General features: G+C 36.1%; 1 protein-coding gene across 1 annotated transcript; it reads right to left on the bottom strand.

Moving 5' to 3' along the window:
* Window positions 1–4397: 4397 nt before the first annotated feature.
* Window positions 4398–17216, bottom strand: CLEC2D (C-type lectin domain family 2 member D). The gene is made up of 5 exons (XM_046012510.1): window positions 17016–17216; window positions 12996–13109; window positions 11592–11776; window positions 6669–6772; window positions 4398–5109 (listed from the first exon to the last, which is right to left on the bottom strand). The coding sequence occupies exons 1-5, from the start codon at window positions 17074–17076 to the stop codon at window positions 4971–4973; spliced, it is 603 nt and encodes a 200-aa protein (XP_045868466.1). The 5' UTR covers window positions 17077–17216; the 3' UTR covers window positions 4398–4970.
* Between the last annotated feature and the right edge of the window lie 878 nt (window positions 17217–18094).

Here is an 18094-nt window from a genome sequence, read left to right as displayed (position 1 = left end):
TTACATCCTTGTGTTTTGTGAATCCCTTGGCTGATTGTTACAGATATATTTAATTTTATTGCTTTTGTGCTTTAACTTCCATACTGGTTTTATAAGCAATTAATCTACTACTTTTATTATGTTTGTATGTATCTGTGAACTATTTTACTTTCTTACTTTTATTTCTCTTTATGATATTTCCTTTCCACTCAAAGAATCCCCTTTAATTTAAGGCTGGGGGCGCCTGGGTGGCTCAGCGGGTTAAAGCCTCTGCCTTCAGCTCAGGTCATGATCCCGGGGTGCTAGGATCGAGCCCCGCATCGGGCTCTCTGCTTAGCTGGGAGCCTGCTTCCTCCTCTCTCTCTGCCTGCCTCTCTGCCTACTTGTAATCTCTATCTGTCAAATAAATAAATCTTTAAAAAAATAATAATAATAATAATTTAAGGCTGGATTAGTGGTGATAAATTCCTTTAATTTTTGTTTGTCTGGGAAACTCTTAATCTCCACTTCTTTCTGAATGATAGCCTTGCCAGAAAGGATAATTTTGGTTACGCATTTTTACCATTTAGTACTTTGACTATATCATGCCTCTTCTTTCAGGCTTGCAAAGTTTTGCTGAAAAATCAGCTGATAGCCTCATAGGGTTTCCATTGTATGTTACTGGGGGGGTTGTTTGGTTTTGTTTTGTTTTTCTCTTTTTTTTTTTTTTTAAGAGAGAGAGAGAGAGAGATGGGGCATAGAGAGAGAGGGAGAGGGAGAGAATCTTAAGCAGGCTCCACACCCAGCACAGAGTCCAATGCGGGTTTTAATCTGACAACCCTGAGATCATGACCTGAGCCAAAATCAAGTGATGGATGCTTAACAGATTGAGCCACCCAGACACCCCCATTCTCTTGATGCTTTTAAAATTCTCTCTTTATCACTACCTTTTGTCATTTTAATTATCATGTGTCTTAGTGTGGATCTCCTTGGGTTGATTTTGTTGGGAGTTCCCTGTGTCTTGTAGATCTGCACATTTGTTGCCTTCCCCAGATTAGGGAAGTTTTCAGCTACTATTTCTTCAAATAAATTATCTGTCTCCCTTTCTTCTCTTCTTCTGGGATTCCTATAATACAAATATTACTCTGCTTGCTGGCATCACTGAGTTCCCTTAACCTATTCTCATTTTTTATTATTCTTTTTTCTTTCCTGTTTCATTTGACTTATTTCTGTTATTCTCTTTCCAAGCTCACTGATCTATCCTTCTGTTTCATCTAATCTAATATTTATTCTCTCAAATGAATTTTTAATTTCAATAACTGCTTTATCTCTGCTTGGTTATTTTTATATTTTCTATCTCTTTCTTGAGGGTCTCATTGGATCTTCCACCCTTTTCTGAAGTCTAGTGAGTATCTTTATGATCATTCCTTTGAATTCTTTATCTGGCATATTGCTTATCTCCATTTTGTTTATCTCTTTGGCCGCAATTTTGTCCTGTTCTTTCATTTGGTCCATATTCTTCTGTCTCCTCATTTTGTCTAACTCTCTGTGTCTGTTTCTATGCATTAAGAAAGTCAGCTACACTTCCTGCTTTTGAAAATAGTGACCCTGTAGTGCAATGCTTCCTATGCATCAGAACTTGGTACTTCAGGGATGTCTCTTAAGTGTGTTGTGTGTACCCTAATGTTGTGATTGAGATAGGTTTGCCTTAGGTCAGTTGTCTTCAATGGCTCTCTTTGCTTGCACTGGACAGTGTTTGGTCTCTGTTAAGGGACCAGACTGGGTCTTCCTTTAGCTTGAATTGGGTCAGCCCAAATGCCTACTCTCAGCTCACTTGCCCAAACTATGGTAGCATTGAACTGCAGGATGCTCTTTCTGCATTGTTCCCCTGAGAGGTTTTCATTGGTGGGTGGAGCCTGCAGTCAGACTGCAGCAACCCCAAGTTGCTGGAGTCTCCCTTTGTACTGTCCCTTGTAAAGTTTTGTTGCTTGGTGGGGACAGCAGTCAAATCAGATGTCTGCTCCTAGCCCACTCCTGGGGCTGCAGTTGACCCGATATATGTGGTTATCTTCCCCTCTACCCAAAGCAAGAATCACTCTTAAGTAGTGCTTGCCACTTTTAGGGCTGTTTACACAATACCACACTTGTTCAGTTGTGGATGGACTCCTGCCAAGTGGGGCTGGTTAGGTGGATTGGATATGCAGGACATCTAGGGGTAGGCTTCAGAATGTTAGCAAGGTATGTTGTTGGTCTGCTTGTGGGCAGCAATGTGGAGGTGCTTTGGAGGAACTCCTACAGAGAGGGATGGATTGGATTGGGCAGTCCAAGGAGAATCCAGGGACAGGGTGTTTTGTTAGCAAAGCTTGGTGGGAGTGTGCATGCTGGTTCTTGCAGGTGTTGGTGTATTCAGGCTGGTGGTGTGGGGGGAATAGAAATTGTTCCAGTCAGCTGCTTTGTTCTTAGAGAAGTCTCCAAAGATCCTTGCTATTCCTGTGCTTGCTCTGAGACCAGTAAATACATCTTCTTCTTGAATACTCCTGAATACACCTCTCAAACCACTGCTTCTGTGCTGTACCTTGGTGAGATTGTTTGTTATGTTGGCCCTTTAAGGGCATGGACTCAGTTTCCTACTACCCTTAGGCTTTCCCAGAACCAAGCCCACTGATTTTTAAGGTTCCCAGTGATAAGCTTCACTAATTGTAAAAACTCACAAAATTAAGTCCTTCTAGTCTTTTGTTTTTTTAAGATCTTATTTATTTATTGAGAGAGAGAGAGAGCACACAAAGGGACACTGAAAGGGAGAAGCAAACTCCATGCTGAGCAGAGAGCCTAACGCAGGGCTTAATCCCATGACCCTGAGATCATAACCCAAGTCAAAGGCAGATATTTAACCAACTAAGCCACCCAAATGTCTCTAATTTTTTCTTTAAACTTTAATTAAAAGTATTATTTATAATAGCCAAACTATAGAAACAGCTCAAGTGTTCGTTGATAAATGAATAGATTTAAAAAGACATGGCATAGTCAGACAACAGAAATAAATAAAAGGCATCCAATCAGCTAAGAAGTCGTCAAATTTTCACTATTTGCAGATAACATGATACTCTATGTAGGAAACCCAAAAACACCAAAAAACTGCTAGAACTGATAAAAATTTCAATAAAATTTCAGGATACAAAATCAATGTACAGAAATCTGTTGCATTTCTATATACCTATCATGAAGCTGCAGAAAAAGAAACCAAGGAATCAACCCCATTTGCAATCTCACTAAAATCAATAGGATGCCTAGGAATAAGCCTAACCAAACATGTAAAGGACCTGTACTCTGAAAACTATAGAACACTTATGAAAGAAAATGAAAAATCCAAAAAGAAGTTGAAAAAATTCCATGCTCATAGATTGGAAGAGCAAATACTGCTAAAATATCTGAACTACCCAAAGCCATCTACACATTTAATACAATCAGTATCAAAATACCACCAGCATTTTTCACAGTTAGAACAAACAATCCTAAAATTTGTATGGAACCACAAAAACACTAAATAGCCAAAGCAATCTTTTTTTTTAAGATTTTATTTATTTATTTAATAGAGATGACAAGCAGGCAGAGAGGCAGGCAGAGAGAGAGGGGGTAAGCAGGCTCCCTGCTGAGCAGAGAGCCCGCTATGGGGCTTGATCCCAGGACCCTGGGATCATGAACTGAACCGAAGCCAGAGGCTTTAACCCACTGAGCCACCCAGGAGCCCCTAGTCAAAGCAATCTTGAAAAAGAAAAGCAAAACTGGTGACATCATAATTCTGGACTTCATGCTATATTACAAAGCTGTGATCATCAAGACAGCATGGTACTGGCACAAAAACAGACACATGGATCAATGGAACAGAATAGAAAACTCAGAAATGGACCCCCAACTATATGGTCAACTAATTTTTGACAAAGCATATTCAATGGATAAGAGTATTCAATGGATAAGAGGCAGTCTCTTCAACAAATGGTGGGCACTTGCTGTGATGAAGACTGGGTGTTATATACAAATGATGAATCATTAAATTATGCTGCTGAAATCAATATTATGCTATATGTTAACTAACTAGAATTTAAATAAAAACTTGAAACAAACAAAGATGTGGTATACAAAATGGAATACCATTCAGCCATAAAAAATGAAATCTTGCTATTTGCAACAACATGGATGAAGCTACAGAGTATCATGTAGGCAAAATATGTCAGAGAAAGACAAATGCCATTTTATTTCACTTATATGTAGAATTTAAGAAACAAAGGAGAAAGGAAAAAAAAGAGAAAGCAATAGACTCTTAAGTACAGAGAAAAAACTGATGTTATGACAGGGGAGGTGGGTCAGCGGGTTGGGTGAAATAGGTGAAGGGGATTAAGGGTACACTTACCCTTTATTTTTATCTATACATCTTTTGTTTGTTTGCTTCAGGTTTTTATTTAAATTCTCGCTAGTTAACACATAGTGTAATATTAGTAACATTAGAGAATCTTCTGAGAGTGTAATAAGATTAAGAAATTAAATAGAAAGAAAACTCTCTACTCTTTCAATAAGTAATTCTAGAATGAAAACTTTTTGTCCATACAGAGCTTTAAGAGAAAATTTATAAACTTTATGACAAAATGCTAACTATATGCAAAGAACTTTAGGTTCCAGTCGTGTCCTCTTTTTAAGAGCTTAAATCTTTTTTAAGTTTTTTTTTCTCTGCAAAAATAGTTTTTTTCAAAAAAGGAAAAGACAAAAAAATAGGAGTTTTGGCCTTCTAGGGTTTTTTGGAGGGGGCTGCTCTTTATTTTGATTTTTGGGGGTTTTTTTGGGGGGGTTGTTTTGGTTTGATTTAGTTTTTATTTAAGTAGGCTTCATGCCCCACCCAGAACCCAAAGTAACAGAAAATCACCACATTAAAAAACTTGGAAAGAATAAAAAAATATTCTTTCCAATATGCAAAATGAGAAATAAAAATTCAGTAGTATCATACGATGAGTATATGAAGATCAGATAGAGCTTTGTCTCTGCATCTGGATATACGTGTCTGGTTTGGAACAGATCCACTTCCTCTCTGTGTAATGTCTAGCACTGCTGGCACCTCTGTCATTCAAATAGGCACATTCTCCTCCTCCTCTGATAGGAAAACTGCAATGGAAGAAGCAAAGTCAATCAGTTGGCCACCAGATATTTCTCCAAAAGCAGAGAGAATAAAGATAAGAAAACAAGGAAACTGACATTAAATCAGCCTCTAAATGTAAGATACATTATACATGTCATCTCTTTAATACTAAAAATTACCCTCTGAGATCTATATCATTTCTTTTCATGGACAAAACAACAACAACCAAACAAACCAAAACAACAGAATTTACCAAGATTCTTATAACAAGTAAAACTAGGATTCATACCTAAATCAATGAAAATACAGGACCCATACTATTCTCAACTGCTTCACTTTGAGAAAGAGAAAAGGGAAAAATGTTGTTATACTGCAGGTGATTTTTGTTGTTGCTGCTGTTCTTGGGCCTTTATTTTCTCTTGTGGTGTTCATCAGCATTTAAATGACCTGTCACAGACATCTCAGTCAGCATTTAGACTATAAGTTTTTCCTCTGTACTGTGTGAAATTGTTATCATGTGACCTGATTTACCTATGGTTGAGACATGCTAGCCCTTAATAAAATATATTTTTCATTTCTATGTGATGAACAATTTTCAACAACTGAATAGTTAACAATATATTTGTTCCTTTAAACACTTAGAGAATTAGGTGAAGTTAATATTATCATTTCAGTATTGCTGAGGAAGAAGTAAAGGTTAAAGCGAAATATTTAACAAGTTCCCACAATGTGCTAGGCATTACACATACAACAGTGTATAAACATAAGTTCTAACTCTTAAAACTTAGTATCTGTCCAAGATCAAAAAGCTAGTAAGTAAGAACTAGTTTTCAAAACTATGAATGTCCTACCTAGTGCCCTTTTCACCAAAAAAAGTGGTATTTCCAATGCTGAAGACTTTTTCATAACCTCATAAAGCAACTTTTCAAAACTTCCTCATGTGTTCAGACAAGAAAACATTTAGCAGAACTGTCTGAATCCAAGTTTTTCAGCATTATCTGAAATTTTCCCAGTAATATAAAGACCAGATAGACATAAAATTGAGATTAAATTTCACAATGCCAAACTATATTTGTGCTGACCATTATAATTAGATCTTGTAATGAATGCCATTACCATCACTCATCTCTATGTAAATGGTTGAACACTGATGCAGTGATAGTTTAATATAATTTAACTTGCATTTATATAAGATTTTAAAGTTTAAGTAGTGCAGCCATATACATCAAAATCTCTGATTCTCACATCAGTCCTGTGAGAGCAATAGAGCAAGTACAATTAATTTTGTTGTATGTAACAATATGTAAGCAACATATTAAAGATAGTGTGTAGTTTGCTCAATGGGAAAGAGTTGGTCAATAACACACAGGAGGCTGCTGTCAAGTTCATCATTCTACTACCATGCCACATGGTATTGGTTGGAAGAGATTTTTTCAAAACCTCTACCACCTACAATTTTTCACTTTATTCCTTTACAACTAATCCTAAAATAAAAATTCTTAGAGGATATAACTAGAGAACACATTTGATTTCATGCAAAGTAAATTCAAATACAAATAGTGCTATCATATCTTTCAGAACTTACCAGTTTCTCCATTCAGTGCCATTTATCAATTTCCATGGTCGGCCTAGTTCTCTGCTGAGCCCAATCCAGTGGTCATAAGGGCCTTTATACCTCAGTAGAAAATTCTTTTAGAAAACAAAGATGATATGTATTAACCTGTCATTATCTGACCTCTCCCAGAAGAAGTGTTGCTTCTATGCTATGTTTTTTTTTAATATTTTGTTTATTTATTTGACAGAGTGAGACACGACAAGCAGGGGGTAGTGGCAGAGGGAGAGAGAGAAGCAGACTTCCTGCTGAGCAGGGAGCCTGATGTGAGGCTCAATTCCAGGACCTCAAGATCATCACCTGGGCCATCCAGGAGCACCTCTATGCTATATTCTGCTCTTATGTTTTCTCCTTTTTAATTTTATATTGTTTTATAATACATAGAGACTAGATATGCTACAGCAACATACACACACAAATATTAAAACTAAGAGAAATTGCTGATAATTTGTTCACTTTTAATTCAGTGTAGTGCTACTTTGTATTAATAATCCACAATTTGTTTATCTATTCTATAATTGGTTTCCACCAGTATTATTTCAAGTTTGAAGTTATTATGAATGTTGTAATTACATTCTTGGCACCTATCCTGGAATGGATGATCTGGCCACAGTGGATACTTATTGTCAATTTTACTAAATGACACCAAACTCTTTTTTGATGTCATTGTAAGAAATTACACTCACACCAGCATTATAGGCTTGTTTTCCATGCTATACATCCTTGTTAACACTTAGAGTATTTTTTATTATTACAAGTATTAATTTCACTATAATTAAATGTATGATTTTCCCTTATGATTAGTGGATTAGTGATTTAATGACTTCTTAGGAAAATTTTTACCCTTTTGAAGTCATAAACATTTATTTTTGCTTTTCCTTGAGGTATACAGTTGGGATACTGACTTTTGATATTTCTTTTTTTTTCTTTAAGGTATGCATTTACAGCTCTGAATTTCCTTCTTATATTGCTTCTACCCATATCATGAATTTTGGTATGTTGTGTTTTCATTTCATTTGTCTCAAGGTATCTTCTAATTTCCCTTGTGATTTCTTTTTTATTCACTGGCTATTTAACAGTGGGTTGTTTAATTTCAACATATTTGCACATTTTCCAGTTTTCTTTCTGTTGTTGATTTCTAGTTTCATTCCATTGTAACTGCAAAAAGAACTTTATATGATTTCAATCTTTTCAAGTTTACTAACTTGTTTTTTGGCCTATCATATGATCTATCCCAAAGAAACATTCCACGTGCACTTGAGAAGAATATGTGTTCTGTTGTTGGGAGAAGTTTTCTGCATGTCTTTTACATCTAATTGGTTTGCAGAACTGTTCAAGACTTCTATTTCCTCACTGTTCTTCTCTTTGGTTTTTCTACCCATTATTGAAAGTAGAATCATGAAGTCTTCAACTATTATAATAGAACTATTTCTCATTTCACTTCTGTCATTTGTTCCTTCATATATTTGGGGACTGTGTTATTAGGGTACCACATGTTTATAATTGTTAGATCTTACTGTATCAAAATTTGTATCAAGATATAATATCCTTCTTTGTGTCATAAACTTTTTTGCTTTTGTCTATTTCATCCAACAAGAATATAGTCACACAGCTCTATTTTGGTAACTATTTGCATGTAGTATCTTTTTCCATCCTTTCACTTTAAAGTTCTTTGTGTTTTTATATCTATGGTGAGTCTCTGAGAGAGAACATAGAGATGGATCTCATTTTTTTTTCATCCAACTGCCAGTCTCCACCTTTTAATCAGATATTTCATCCATTTACATTTAATATGATTACCCATAAAGAAGGACTTGCTTCTACCATTTATCTTTTTTTTTTTTTGAGTAGGTTCCACTCCCAGTGAGGAATCCATATTTATTTTTTAGACTTCTATGTTCTTTATTCTCTAATTTCTATATTATTGCATTTTTTATTGAGTTGAGCTTTTGTGTCATTTTTATTCCCTCTTTCTTTTTCTGTATGGATTTTAGTAATGTTATTAGTGGTTACCTTGGGGTTGCAATTAACATCTTAAACTTATAGCAATCTAGTTTATAATATGAACTTGGTTTTAATACTATATAAATATTTTGCCCCTATACATCTCCAACCTTGTCTTTATATTATCATCATAGATTATATATGTATACATTGTATGCACATTAACATAGATCTATAATATTGTATTATGAATTCATCTTGTAAATCTTTTCTGAAAAAAGAGAAGTTACAAACTGAACCAAGAGTATAGTAATATTGGTTTTTGTAATTTATCTGTGTGGTTACCTTTATGAATGTTCTTTATTATTTTGGCTCTGAGTTACTATCTAATGTACTTTAATTTCAGACTTTATAGTTGCTTAAGGATGGATCTACTGCTAAGAAAATCCCTTAGCTGCTGTTTGTCTAGAAGTGTTTTAATTTTTCCCCATTCTGAAAGACAGTTTCAACAGATACAGAATTATTTTTTTAAAGATATTATTTATTTGTCAGAGATATAGAGCATAAGCAGGGAGAGCAGCAGGTGGATGGAGAAGCAGACTCCCTAATATCAAGGAGCCCAGTGTGGGACTCAATCCCAGAATCCAGGGATCACAACCTGAGCCAAAGGCAGATGCTTAACCAACTGAGCCAACAAGGTGTCCCAATAGATACAGAATTATTAATCAGCAGGGTTTTTTGCAGAATTTTTAAAAAAGATTTTATTTATTTATTTGACAGAGAGACAGATCACAAGTAGGCAGAGAGCCAGGAAGAAAGAGAGGGGGAAGCAGCCTCCCTGCCAAGCAGAGAGCCTGATGTGGCACTTGATTCCAGGACCCTGAGACCATGACCTGAGCTGAAGGCAGAGGCTTATCCAGCTAAGCCACCCAGGTGCCCACAGAATTTTTTTTTTTTTTGAGATTTTATTTATTTATTTGACAGAGATCACAAGTAGGCAGAGAGGCAAGCAGAGAGAGAAAAAGGGAAACAGGCTCCCTGCTGAACAGAGAGCCTGATGCAGGGCTCCATCCCAGGACTCTGGGATCATGACATGAGCCGACGGCAGAGCCTTTAACCCACTGAGCCACCCAGGTGCCCCCAGAATTTTTAAAATATGTAATTCCACTGCTTTCTGGCTTCTATAGTATCTCAGGACAAATCAACTGTTAATCTTACTAAGGATCCCAGGTACCTGACTAGTCCCTCCTCTTGCTGCTTTCAAATTTCTCCCTTTGGGTTTTGACTACTTGACTCTAATTTGTCTTCATGGGGATTTCTTTGAATTTACCTTGCTTAGGAATTTGTTGAGACTCTTAGACATGTATATTCATCTCCTTCCTCAACTTTGGGAAGCTTTGGGCCATTATTTCTTTACATATTTCTCCTACTTCTTTTTCTCTTTTCTTTCTGAGATCCCTACAATGCATATATTGATTTGCTTGATGACACTACAGTTCCTTCCGGATCTGTTCATTTATCTTTGGTTTCTTTTCTTTTCTTTCTATTCCCAAACAGGATACATCAATTGTCTTATCTTCAAGTTTGCTGATCCTTTCTTCTTCCTGTTCAAATATGCTTTTGACTCCTCTAGTGAGTTTTTCATTTCAATCATTGTACTTTCAGCTCCAGAATTTCTATTTAGTTCCTTTAATAATGTCTACCTTTTTTATTGATATTCTCATTTTATTTATATACCATTTTCCTGATTTCTTTTAATTTTTCTGTCTCTGGTTTTCTTTAGTTCATTGACCATATTTAGGACAGTAGATTTTACATTTTTTTTAAGATTTTATTCATTCATCTGACAGACAGAGATCACAAGTAGGCAGAGAGGCAGGCAAAGAGAGAGGAGGAAGCAGGCTCCCTGCTGAGCAGAGAGCCCGATGCAGGGCTCAATCCCAGAACCCTGGGACCATGACCTGAGCCGAAGGCAGAGGCTTTAACCCATGGAGCCACCCAGGTGCCCCAGATTTTACATCTTTGACTAATATTTCTAATGACTGGGCTCCTTCAGGGATGGTTTCTCTCAGATGTATCTCCCTGTGAATAGGCTATGCCTTTCTATTCATCTTTATGCCTGCAATTTCTTTGTTCAGAACTGGACATTATGAATATTTTATTGTGTTAACTCTGGGAATATAATTATTTCAAAGATTGTTGAATATTGATTATTGAGATTTGGAGCCATCTGTTTGTGACTTTTCTAATAATTTTTGCAAAAAGTGTATTCCCAACTCTGTGGTCACTGAAATTTTTATTCTGTTATTTCTAAGGTCAGCCAGTTGCCAAAGATTTTCTTAAATGCCTGGCTCCAAAAAGGGGGAAACAAACAAGTATAGTTTCTGTAAATCCCTTGGAAATCCCTTCAGTTGGAAGGAGTTGAAGAAAAAATGGCAACCCATCTCTATATCTTCCCCTCAGCAATGAAAAGCAGCACTCAAAAATCACAACACATAACCACAATATTTGAAGAACAATGCTCTTATTGTCCATCCTGGTTCCAGCAAGTTTTACCAGGAACATGGCCAGAAGTATCCATGGCTCCCAGCCATGATGAGGTGTGGGGAATTGTAGCCACTGAGTGGGAAAGTTGAAACTCATTGGGATTAAGTGAAATTTACTAACCTCTTCATTAAGTTATCCCTTGGATGCTGCAAGACTCCAGAGTTCCAAAACAGTTACTTGAGGAAGTTTCTGCTAGCAGATTTAGGTACAGATTCCAGGAGCTACTGTTGCTTTTCATTGCTGAGGGGAAGATACAGAGAATATGGGCTGCCAATTTTTATTCAACTCCTATCAACTGAAGTGATTTCCAAGGGATTTACAGAAATAGTATTTGTTTTTTCCCCCTTTTGGGAGCGATTGGAGGAGCCATTTTTTTTTTAATTCTAGGTAAAACTATTTTCTTACCAGTTCCTGGATGGTTTCAATTTGAACAAGATCAGCACCGTGTGAGTCACAAAACCTCTGGCTGAATGTCCAATTCTTGAAGTCATCAGAAAAATAGAAACACTTTCTTTGGAAACCAATCCAGCTTTCTGGGCATGCAGCTTCAAGACACTCTGATGATACCTGATGCAATTTTCTACCAGTTACTAAAAATAAAAACAACTTGCTTTTATATTTTTCTATATATATTACCAAGTGCTCTCTAATACATTTTTCAATGGTCATGTGAAATACTAAATTTATTATCCTTTTTCAAACGAGGAATAGAATTCTGAAAGTCATTGCATACGCTACATAATAAATGTCAAAGCTAAGGTTCAACCAATATTTTAGTTAGTGAGTTGATTGAAAAAAGAATTAATAATGCCTTAAACTCTGGACTACTGTTACCTTTCCTTAATGCCAGGTAATCAATAGCAACATTTTATCAGCCTTAGAGAACAGATAGTTCAAGAGCTCTAGATTCTTTCCTAAATAAAATGAGGGGCAGGGTATATATATCTTTTGTGAATAAGGTTTCTTGAGATGAAATCACCAGATAGTCTAAATAGTCCTATGAGGACAAAGTCAGTGATATCGTAGGGAATGATGGAAAATAACAGCCCCACAGTCCTATTCATATGTGACAGGATTATTGAAAGGCCAGAGAGGTCTATATTTTGTAAGCCACCATGTTTTCGTGGTCCTCTCTTCTTTCTAATATCATCTCAGCCTATGTCCTCACTAACATATTGTTTAAAATTACTGAATTCTTGGCCAATATTCAAACATAAACACGATTTCATAAATCATACACACTCAGCTTATACAGCTCTATTTTGATGTGTCCTCCATAAGGATCTGCACACAAAACCTTTGAAGTAAATTTAGTTGAAAACGTAATTTCAATTATATTGTACACCTGAAACTGATATAATGTTATATGTCAGTTATAGCTTGTTTTTCACATATCCTTAATCCAAAGAAAAATTTTTAAAAAGAAAATAATTTGAGAGTAAATTTATATATAAAATATATAAAGTATATAATTACATGTTTGTAAATAAAATATATGAGTATATAAATATATATATATGTATACCTGTAGAGTAAAACTACATTATAAATGGCCTAGCAATAATATAAATTAAAGCACAATATGGTTGGAAACTGGGTTCTACCTTATACAGGCTCTGGTCCTTCTATTAGCTTGCAATAATATGACATCTATATTACACAATTAAAATCAAAGACCCAACTTACAAGGTAATTAGAATTTAACTCAGTGAAATTTTTTAAAAATTAGGAAGTGTAAAGAACAGGAAAGTCCTCTCTTCTTTTGGAAAGTGGACTTCTGTAGATGAACAAAGATTACAATTCACTTACCTAACAAACCCATCAGTATTGCAATCACTATAATTATGAGCAATATGACTATGGATAAAACCAAGAATCGATTCGGGGTATTGGTAATAGAATGCTTCCTTGGATGCGGATTACCTGGAAAAAACATAACTGAAAATGTGTTTTTGTTTTTGTTTATATTAAATGCAGAATAAACATCAGACTACTAGAAGAATTAACCATCAAAATGCTACTTCCACTCCATTCCATTCCACTAGAGGGGGCAATTGTCCTGTTATTTTGTGAATTTACAATTTTCGTTCTGGATTTAATTGTTCACAGAAATTAAAATTGATCTTAGCATACAACCCATGAACAGCTTTGCACCCCTCCCAAAAACTAAACACAAATCTCATTAAAGTTCCAGATCCAGGTACCAATTTAATAGAAATACAAGAAAGAGAGAATCACATCAATTAAACAACATTCTATGTAATTATACATAATTAATTATCTTGCATCTTAAAGAAAAAAGTGAGAAGCAAATTTTAAAAAGCAATCATGGGGGAATCTTTTGATTAAAATGGACTTAAAAGGCTTTTTTTTTTAAGTCAAAATTAAAGTGAGATAATGATTCTCCTAAAAGTCAATTTAGTTTGATTCAAGAGAATACCTGGAGGGCCTCTGAACTTGGTAGCAAGCGTCTTTCTTTGACAAAGGCAGTATTTAATAAGGATGCTCGACTTAGAATAATTCATTAAGCTGTGCATTTGTTTTGTACAATTTTCTACATTTTCATTTTATCTCAAAACATTCTACATTATCTAAAAACCTCTTGTAATTTTTTTTTCCATTTTATTTATTTTTTCAGCGTAACAGTATTCATTCTTTTTGCACAACACCCAGTGCTCCATGCAAAACGTGCCCTCCCCATTACCCACCTCCTGTTCCCCCAACCTCCCACCCCTGACCCTTCAAAACCCTCAGGTTGCCCCAACCTCCCACCCTGACCCTTCAAAACCCTCAGGTTGTTTTTCAGAGTCCATAGTCTCTTATGGTTCGCCTCCCCTCCCCAATGTCCATAGCTCGCTCCCCCTCTCCCAATCCCACCTCCCTCTTGTAAATTTTTTAAGATTTTATTTATTTACTTATTTGACAGAGAGAGACACAGCTGAAAGAAGGAGCAGGGGGAGAAGGAGAGGGAGAAGCAAGCTTCCCACTGAGCAGGGAGCCCCATGCAGGGCTTGATCCCAGAACCCTGGGATCATGACCTGAGCTGAAGGCATACGCTTAAGGACTGAGACACCCAAGCACCCCTAAAACCTCTTGTAAATTTTAAAATCATGTAAAATTTAAATCATTGGAACTTCTTCTGACTCCATCTCTTGGCTACCACACACACTCTTAGCTATTTCATCTAGAGATGTTCTTGGCTAAATGGCATATTTCTGTGTAACGTTCTATCCACACTAGGGGCACCTCGGTGGTTCAGTTGGTTGGGTGACTGCCTTCAGCTCAGGTCCTGATCTTGGAGTCCTGGGATTGAGTCCCGCATCGGGCCCCCAGCTCCATGGGGAGTCTGCTTCTCCCTCTGACCTCCTCCCCTCTCACGCTCTCTTTCACTCTCTCTCTAAAATAAATAAATAAAATCTCTAAAAAGTATAACCTATCCACACTAGAAAGCTTTTCATTAACATTTACCAGATTGACCACTGGTTGATATACATGCAGGAAAGATGTGAATAACTCTACAAAGGATCCAAAAAGTGAGCTGACGTTGGAATCTAAGCCGACAGAATGCCTGACGTTAGCCAGAGTAATTGCCTGCTAAAACCAAAAATTTAAAAAAGTCAAAAGTCTCACGACAAAATATTCATTCAAAATGTCCAGAATACAGTCCAAAATTACTCAGCATATGAATAACCATGAAAATTTCAACTTCCATGGGAAAAGACAATCAAGCGAAGCCATTGGTGAGATGACACAGATTTTGGAATTATCTGACATATATCTTAAAGCAGTAGAAATACTCATAATACCAAATGAATAAAGAAATAAATGAAGTCATTTAACAGTAATTTGGAATCATCTTTTCCTCATCTGAAATGCCTTCTCTCTAAATTGATTACTACTTCTACAAAAGACAAAAATATTTTTTCTGTCCTAAGTTATGACACTTCAATTTTCCCCAACTGGTACAAAATACTTTTTTTTTCACTTATTTTTTTTTTTAGATTTTATTTACTTATTTGACAGACAAGGAGACAGAGAGGCAGGCAGAGACAGAGGAGGAAGCAGGCTCCCTGCTGAGCGGAGAGCCTGATGCAGGGCTGGATCCCAGGACCCTGGGATCAAGACCTGAGCTGAAGACAGAGGCTTTAACCCACTGAGCCACCCAGGCGCCCCTCTTTTTTCACTTATTAAGTCATCATATAAAGCCTCAAATACAAGGTTTTTTTTTTTAAGATTTGACTTATTTATTTGACAGAAAGAGATCACAAGCAGGCAGAGAGGGAATCGGTGGGGCGGGGGGGAAGCATACTCCCTGCTCAGCAGAGAGCCTGATGTGGGGCTCTATCCCAGGACCCTGAGATCATGACCTGAGCCAAACGCAGAGGCTTAACACACTGAGCTACTCAAGCGCCCCCAAATACAAGTGTTTTTTTTTTTAATTTCAAGCTTCAGGGGCGCCTAGGTGGCTCAGTGGGTTAAAGCCTCTGTCTTCAGCTCGGGTCATGGTCCCGGGGTCCTGGGATAGAGCCCCACATGGGGCTCTCTGCTCGGTGGGGAGCCTGCTTCCCCCAACCCCCGCCCCCGCCTGCTTCTCTGCCTACTTGTGATCCCTGTCTAATAAATAAAATCTTAAAAAAAAAAGTTTCAAGCTTAGTATAAATGCATAATATATATGAGATTACATATGTATATTTACATATTTTCTTTTTATTGTACAAAGTAAGATAATTCTATTTGAATGATCTATTCTTTTTCCTTTGACTTCTGTTTATGTTTTTAATTTGTTAAACTCTTTATTTAACCTTTCCTTTTTAATTCTTTCTTTCCTATGAGCTTTCATTATAGATTTTTTACCTTGTTTATTTTTAAAGATATTATTTATTTATTTAAGAGAGTGAGTCCACGAGCTGGGAGAAGGGGCAGAGGGAAAGAGAGCAGCAGACTCCTTGCTGAACAGGGAGTTGAATGTGGGGCTCAATCCCAGAATCCTGAGATCATGACCTGAGCCAGGGCAGACACTTAACTGACTAAGCCATCCAGGTGTCCCCATTTTGCCATATTTAATAATGATAATACCATATGTCAATATAACACTGTCAATTATATATTGCTCTTTTCAGTAAAATTATTTTTAATAATTAATAAGTGTATAATAAATTAAATTTATATTCATAATAATATGAATAAATATTTAAAATAATAAATAGAATTAATATTAATATTGTTGGTAAAATAATGTTAATGAATAATTTATAATAAATAATGAATTTATTTAGTTAAGAAGAGAGAGAGACAGTCTTAAACAGACTCCATGCAGAAACTGGATCCCAACGTGAAGCTCCCTCTCATGACCCTGAGACCATGACCTGAGCCAAAATCAAGAGTCTGGTGCTTAACCAACTGTACCACCCAGGCACCCCTCAGTAAAATTAATTTTATTAATTTTTATTAATTTTTAATTTCATCATTTAATGTTTAATATTTTAAATTTTAATATTTAATAGCTGGTTGATGGGTTATTAATAATATTACTATCAATAAAATAGTATGTGTTTCAGTGACATTAATTTTTAAATATTTATTCTCAATCATAAACTTAACCTGACCCCCATTCTCTTACAACTTTCTCTAATAGTTCTCTTTCCTTACTTGTTAGGACAAATGCACTTAAGTCACTACATAGTTTTACAAAAATTATAAACTAATTTATAACCTTCAGCACTCCACCTCTCATCCTTGAAAAGTCCCTGTGCAGATACTAGATCCCATCACTGCTATAATCTTACCACCTCAGTGCCCACATTCATGACATATAGTCCAGCTTCTTACTTGAGGTGCCCAACAATTCCACTGGTTCAAAGTCTTTCTTCAATCGATTGCTATCATGCATTTTGTGCTCAGTTTTTACAGGATAGCTCACTCAGTTGGCAATTTCATCTCCAGACTGTGACAAAAACGAGAAAAACTCACATTCTGGTTAGAACTTCCTCTAACTGAAGCTTTGGCTTTGGTTACACATGACTAAAAAAGAAAGAGAAAGAAATGATGCCGAAAACCTCTTGCTACAGCAAATGCCTCTTCTGGTTCTCAGCATAAATTTGGTATCTCTCAACTTGTACATCGGCAGAAGTAAATATAGATTTTCAGGTTTATCCTTTTCTGCATTTTTTCATGATTTTGTTGTCAAAGAGGACAGAAAGTAAACCTTTCACATCACCTTGGAATTCCTACACAGATGACAGAACTAATAATGATACTTTTACTACTATTCTCATGATGTGGTAACATAAAATTATGGTTTATTGTCCCTTACCATGATACGGAAGTATGGATGAAAGACTTAACTATGTGTTCTCATTTAATTGGTACAACTAAATAATGAGGCTAATATTACCACTTTTATTTTAAAATGAGCTCCTTGAGTAAAGACTAATTTGTCTTTAAGTTCACAAATACTGACAGACTACTTTGATTTATAAATGATTCTAAATCATTTAGATTGATTTAGAAACTACTTTGAAAGTTTAAGACCCTACATAGTCAGTAAAGGTCAAATGCTGATTCCCCTGACTCTGACATTTATGAGTCAGTCATACACTCATAAATTCTCAGTTTCTTTTCCTGAAACAGCTCCTCACTATGGGGAAAAGAAACAGAAAAATTAGTTCTTACAGTCATGTTGATGTGCTAGCTGAACAAAACAGTGAGGCTGAAATGGCAGAAGGGCTCCAGTTGAAGGGAACTGTGCTCATCTATGTCCAAAGAGAAGAGAACATGAATGTAGCTAAAAAAACCTCCTGATATTTAAGATGGCTGGAACACAAACTGTGAAGGGTGAAATGTGAGAAAATAACTTTCTAATTAACTCTATACTAAACTGTGAATTTCATGACGTCTAAGCCCTAAGA

This window comes from Meles meles, chromosome 7, assembly GCF_922984935.1.
Source record: "Meles meles chromosome 7, mMelMel3.1 paternal haplotype, whole genome shotgun sequence".
Classification (NCBI taxonomy): Eukaryota; Metazoa; Chordata; class Mammalia; order Carnivora; family Mustelidae; genus Meles; species Meles meles.
Note: the sequence above shows the minus strand (reverse complement) of the source record. Positions and strands in the feature narration are given on the sequence as shown.

Coding starts and splice junctions, on each gene's coding strand:
- CLEC2D (XM_046012510.1), bottom strand. CDS start 17,076: ATGCATGATAGCAATCGATTGAAGAAAGACTTTGAACCAGTGGAATTG. Junction 11,777..12,995: donor AATACTGATGGGTTTGTTAG/GTAAGTGAATTG, acceptor TTTTATTTTTAG/TAACTGGTAGAAAATTGCAT. Junction 5,110..6,668: donor GGCACTGAATGGAGAAACTG/GTAAGTTCTGAA, acceptor CTTCCATTGCAG/TTTTCCTATCAGAGGAGGAG.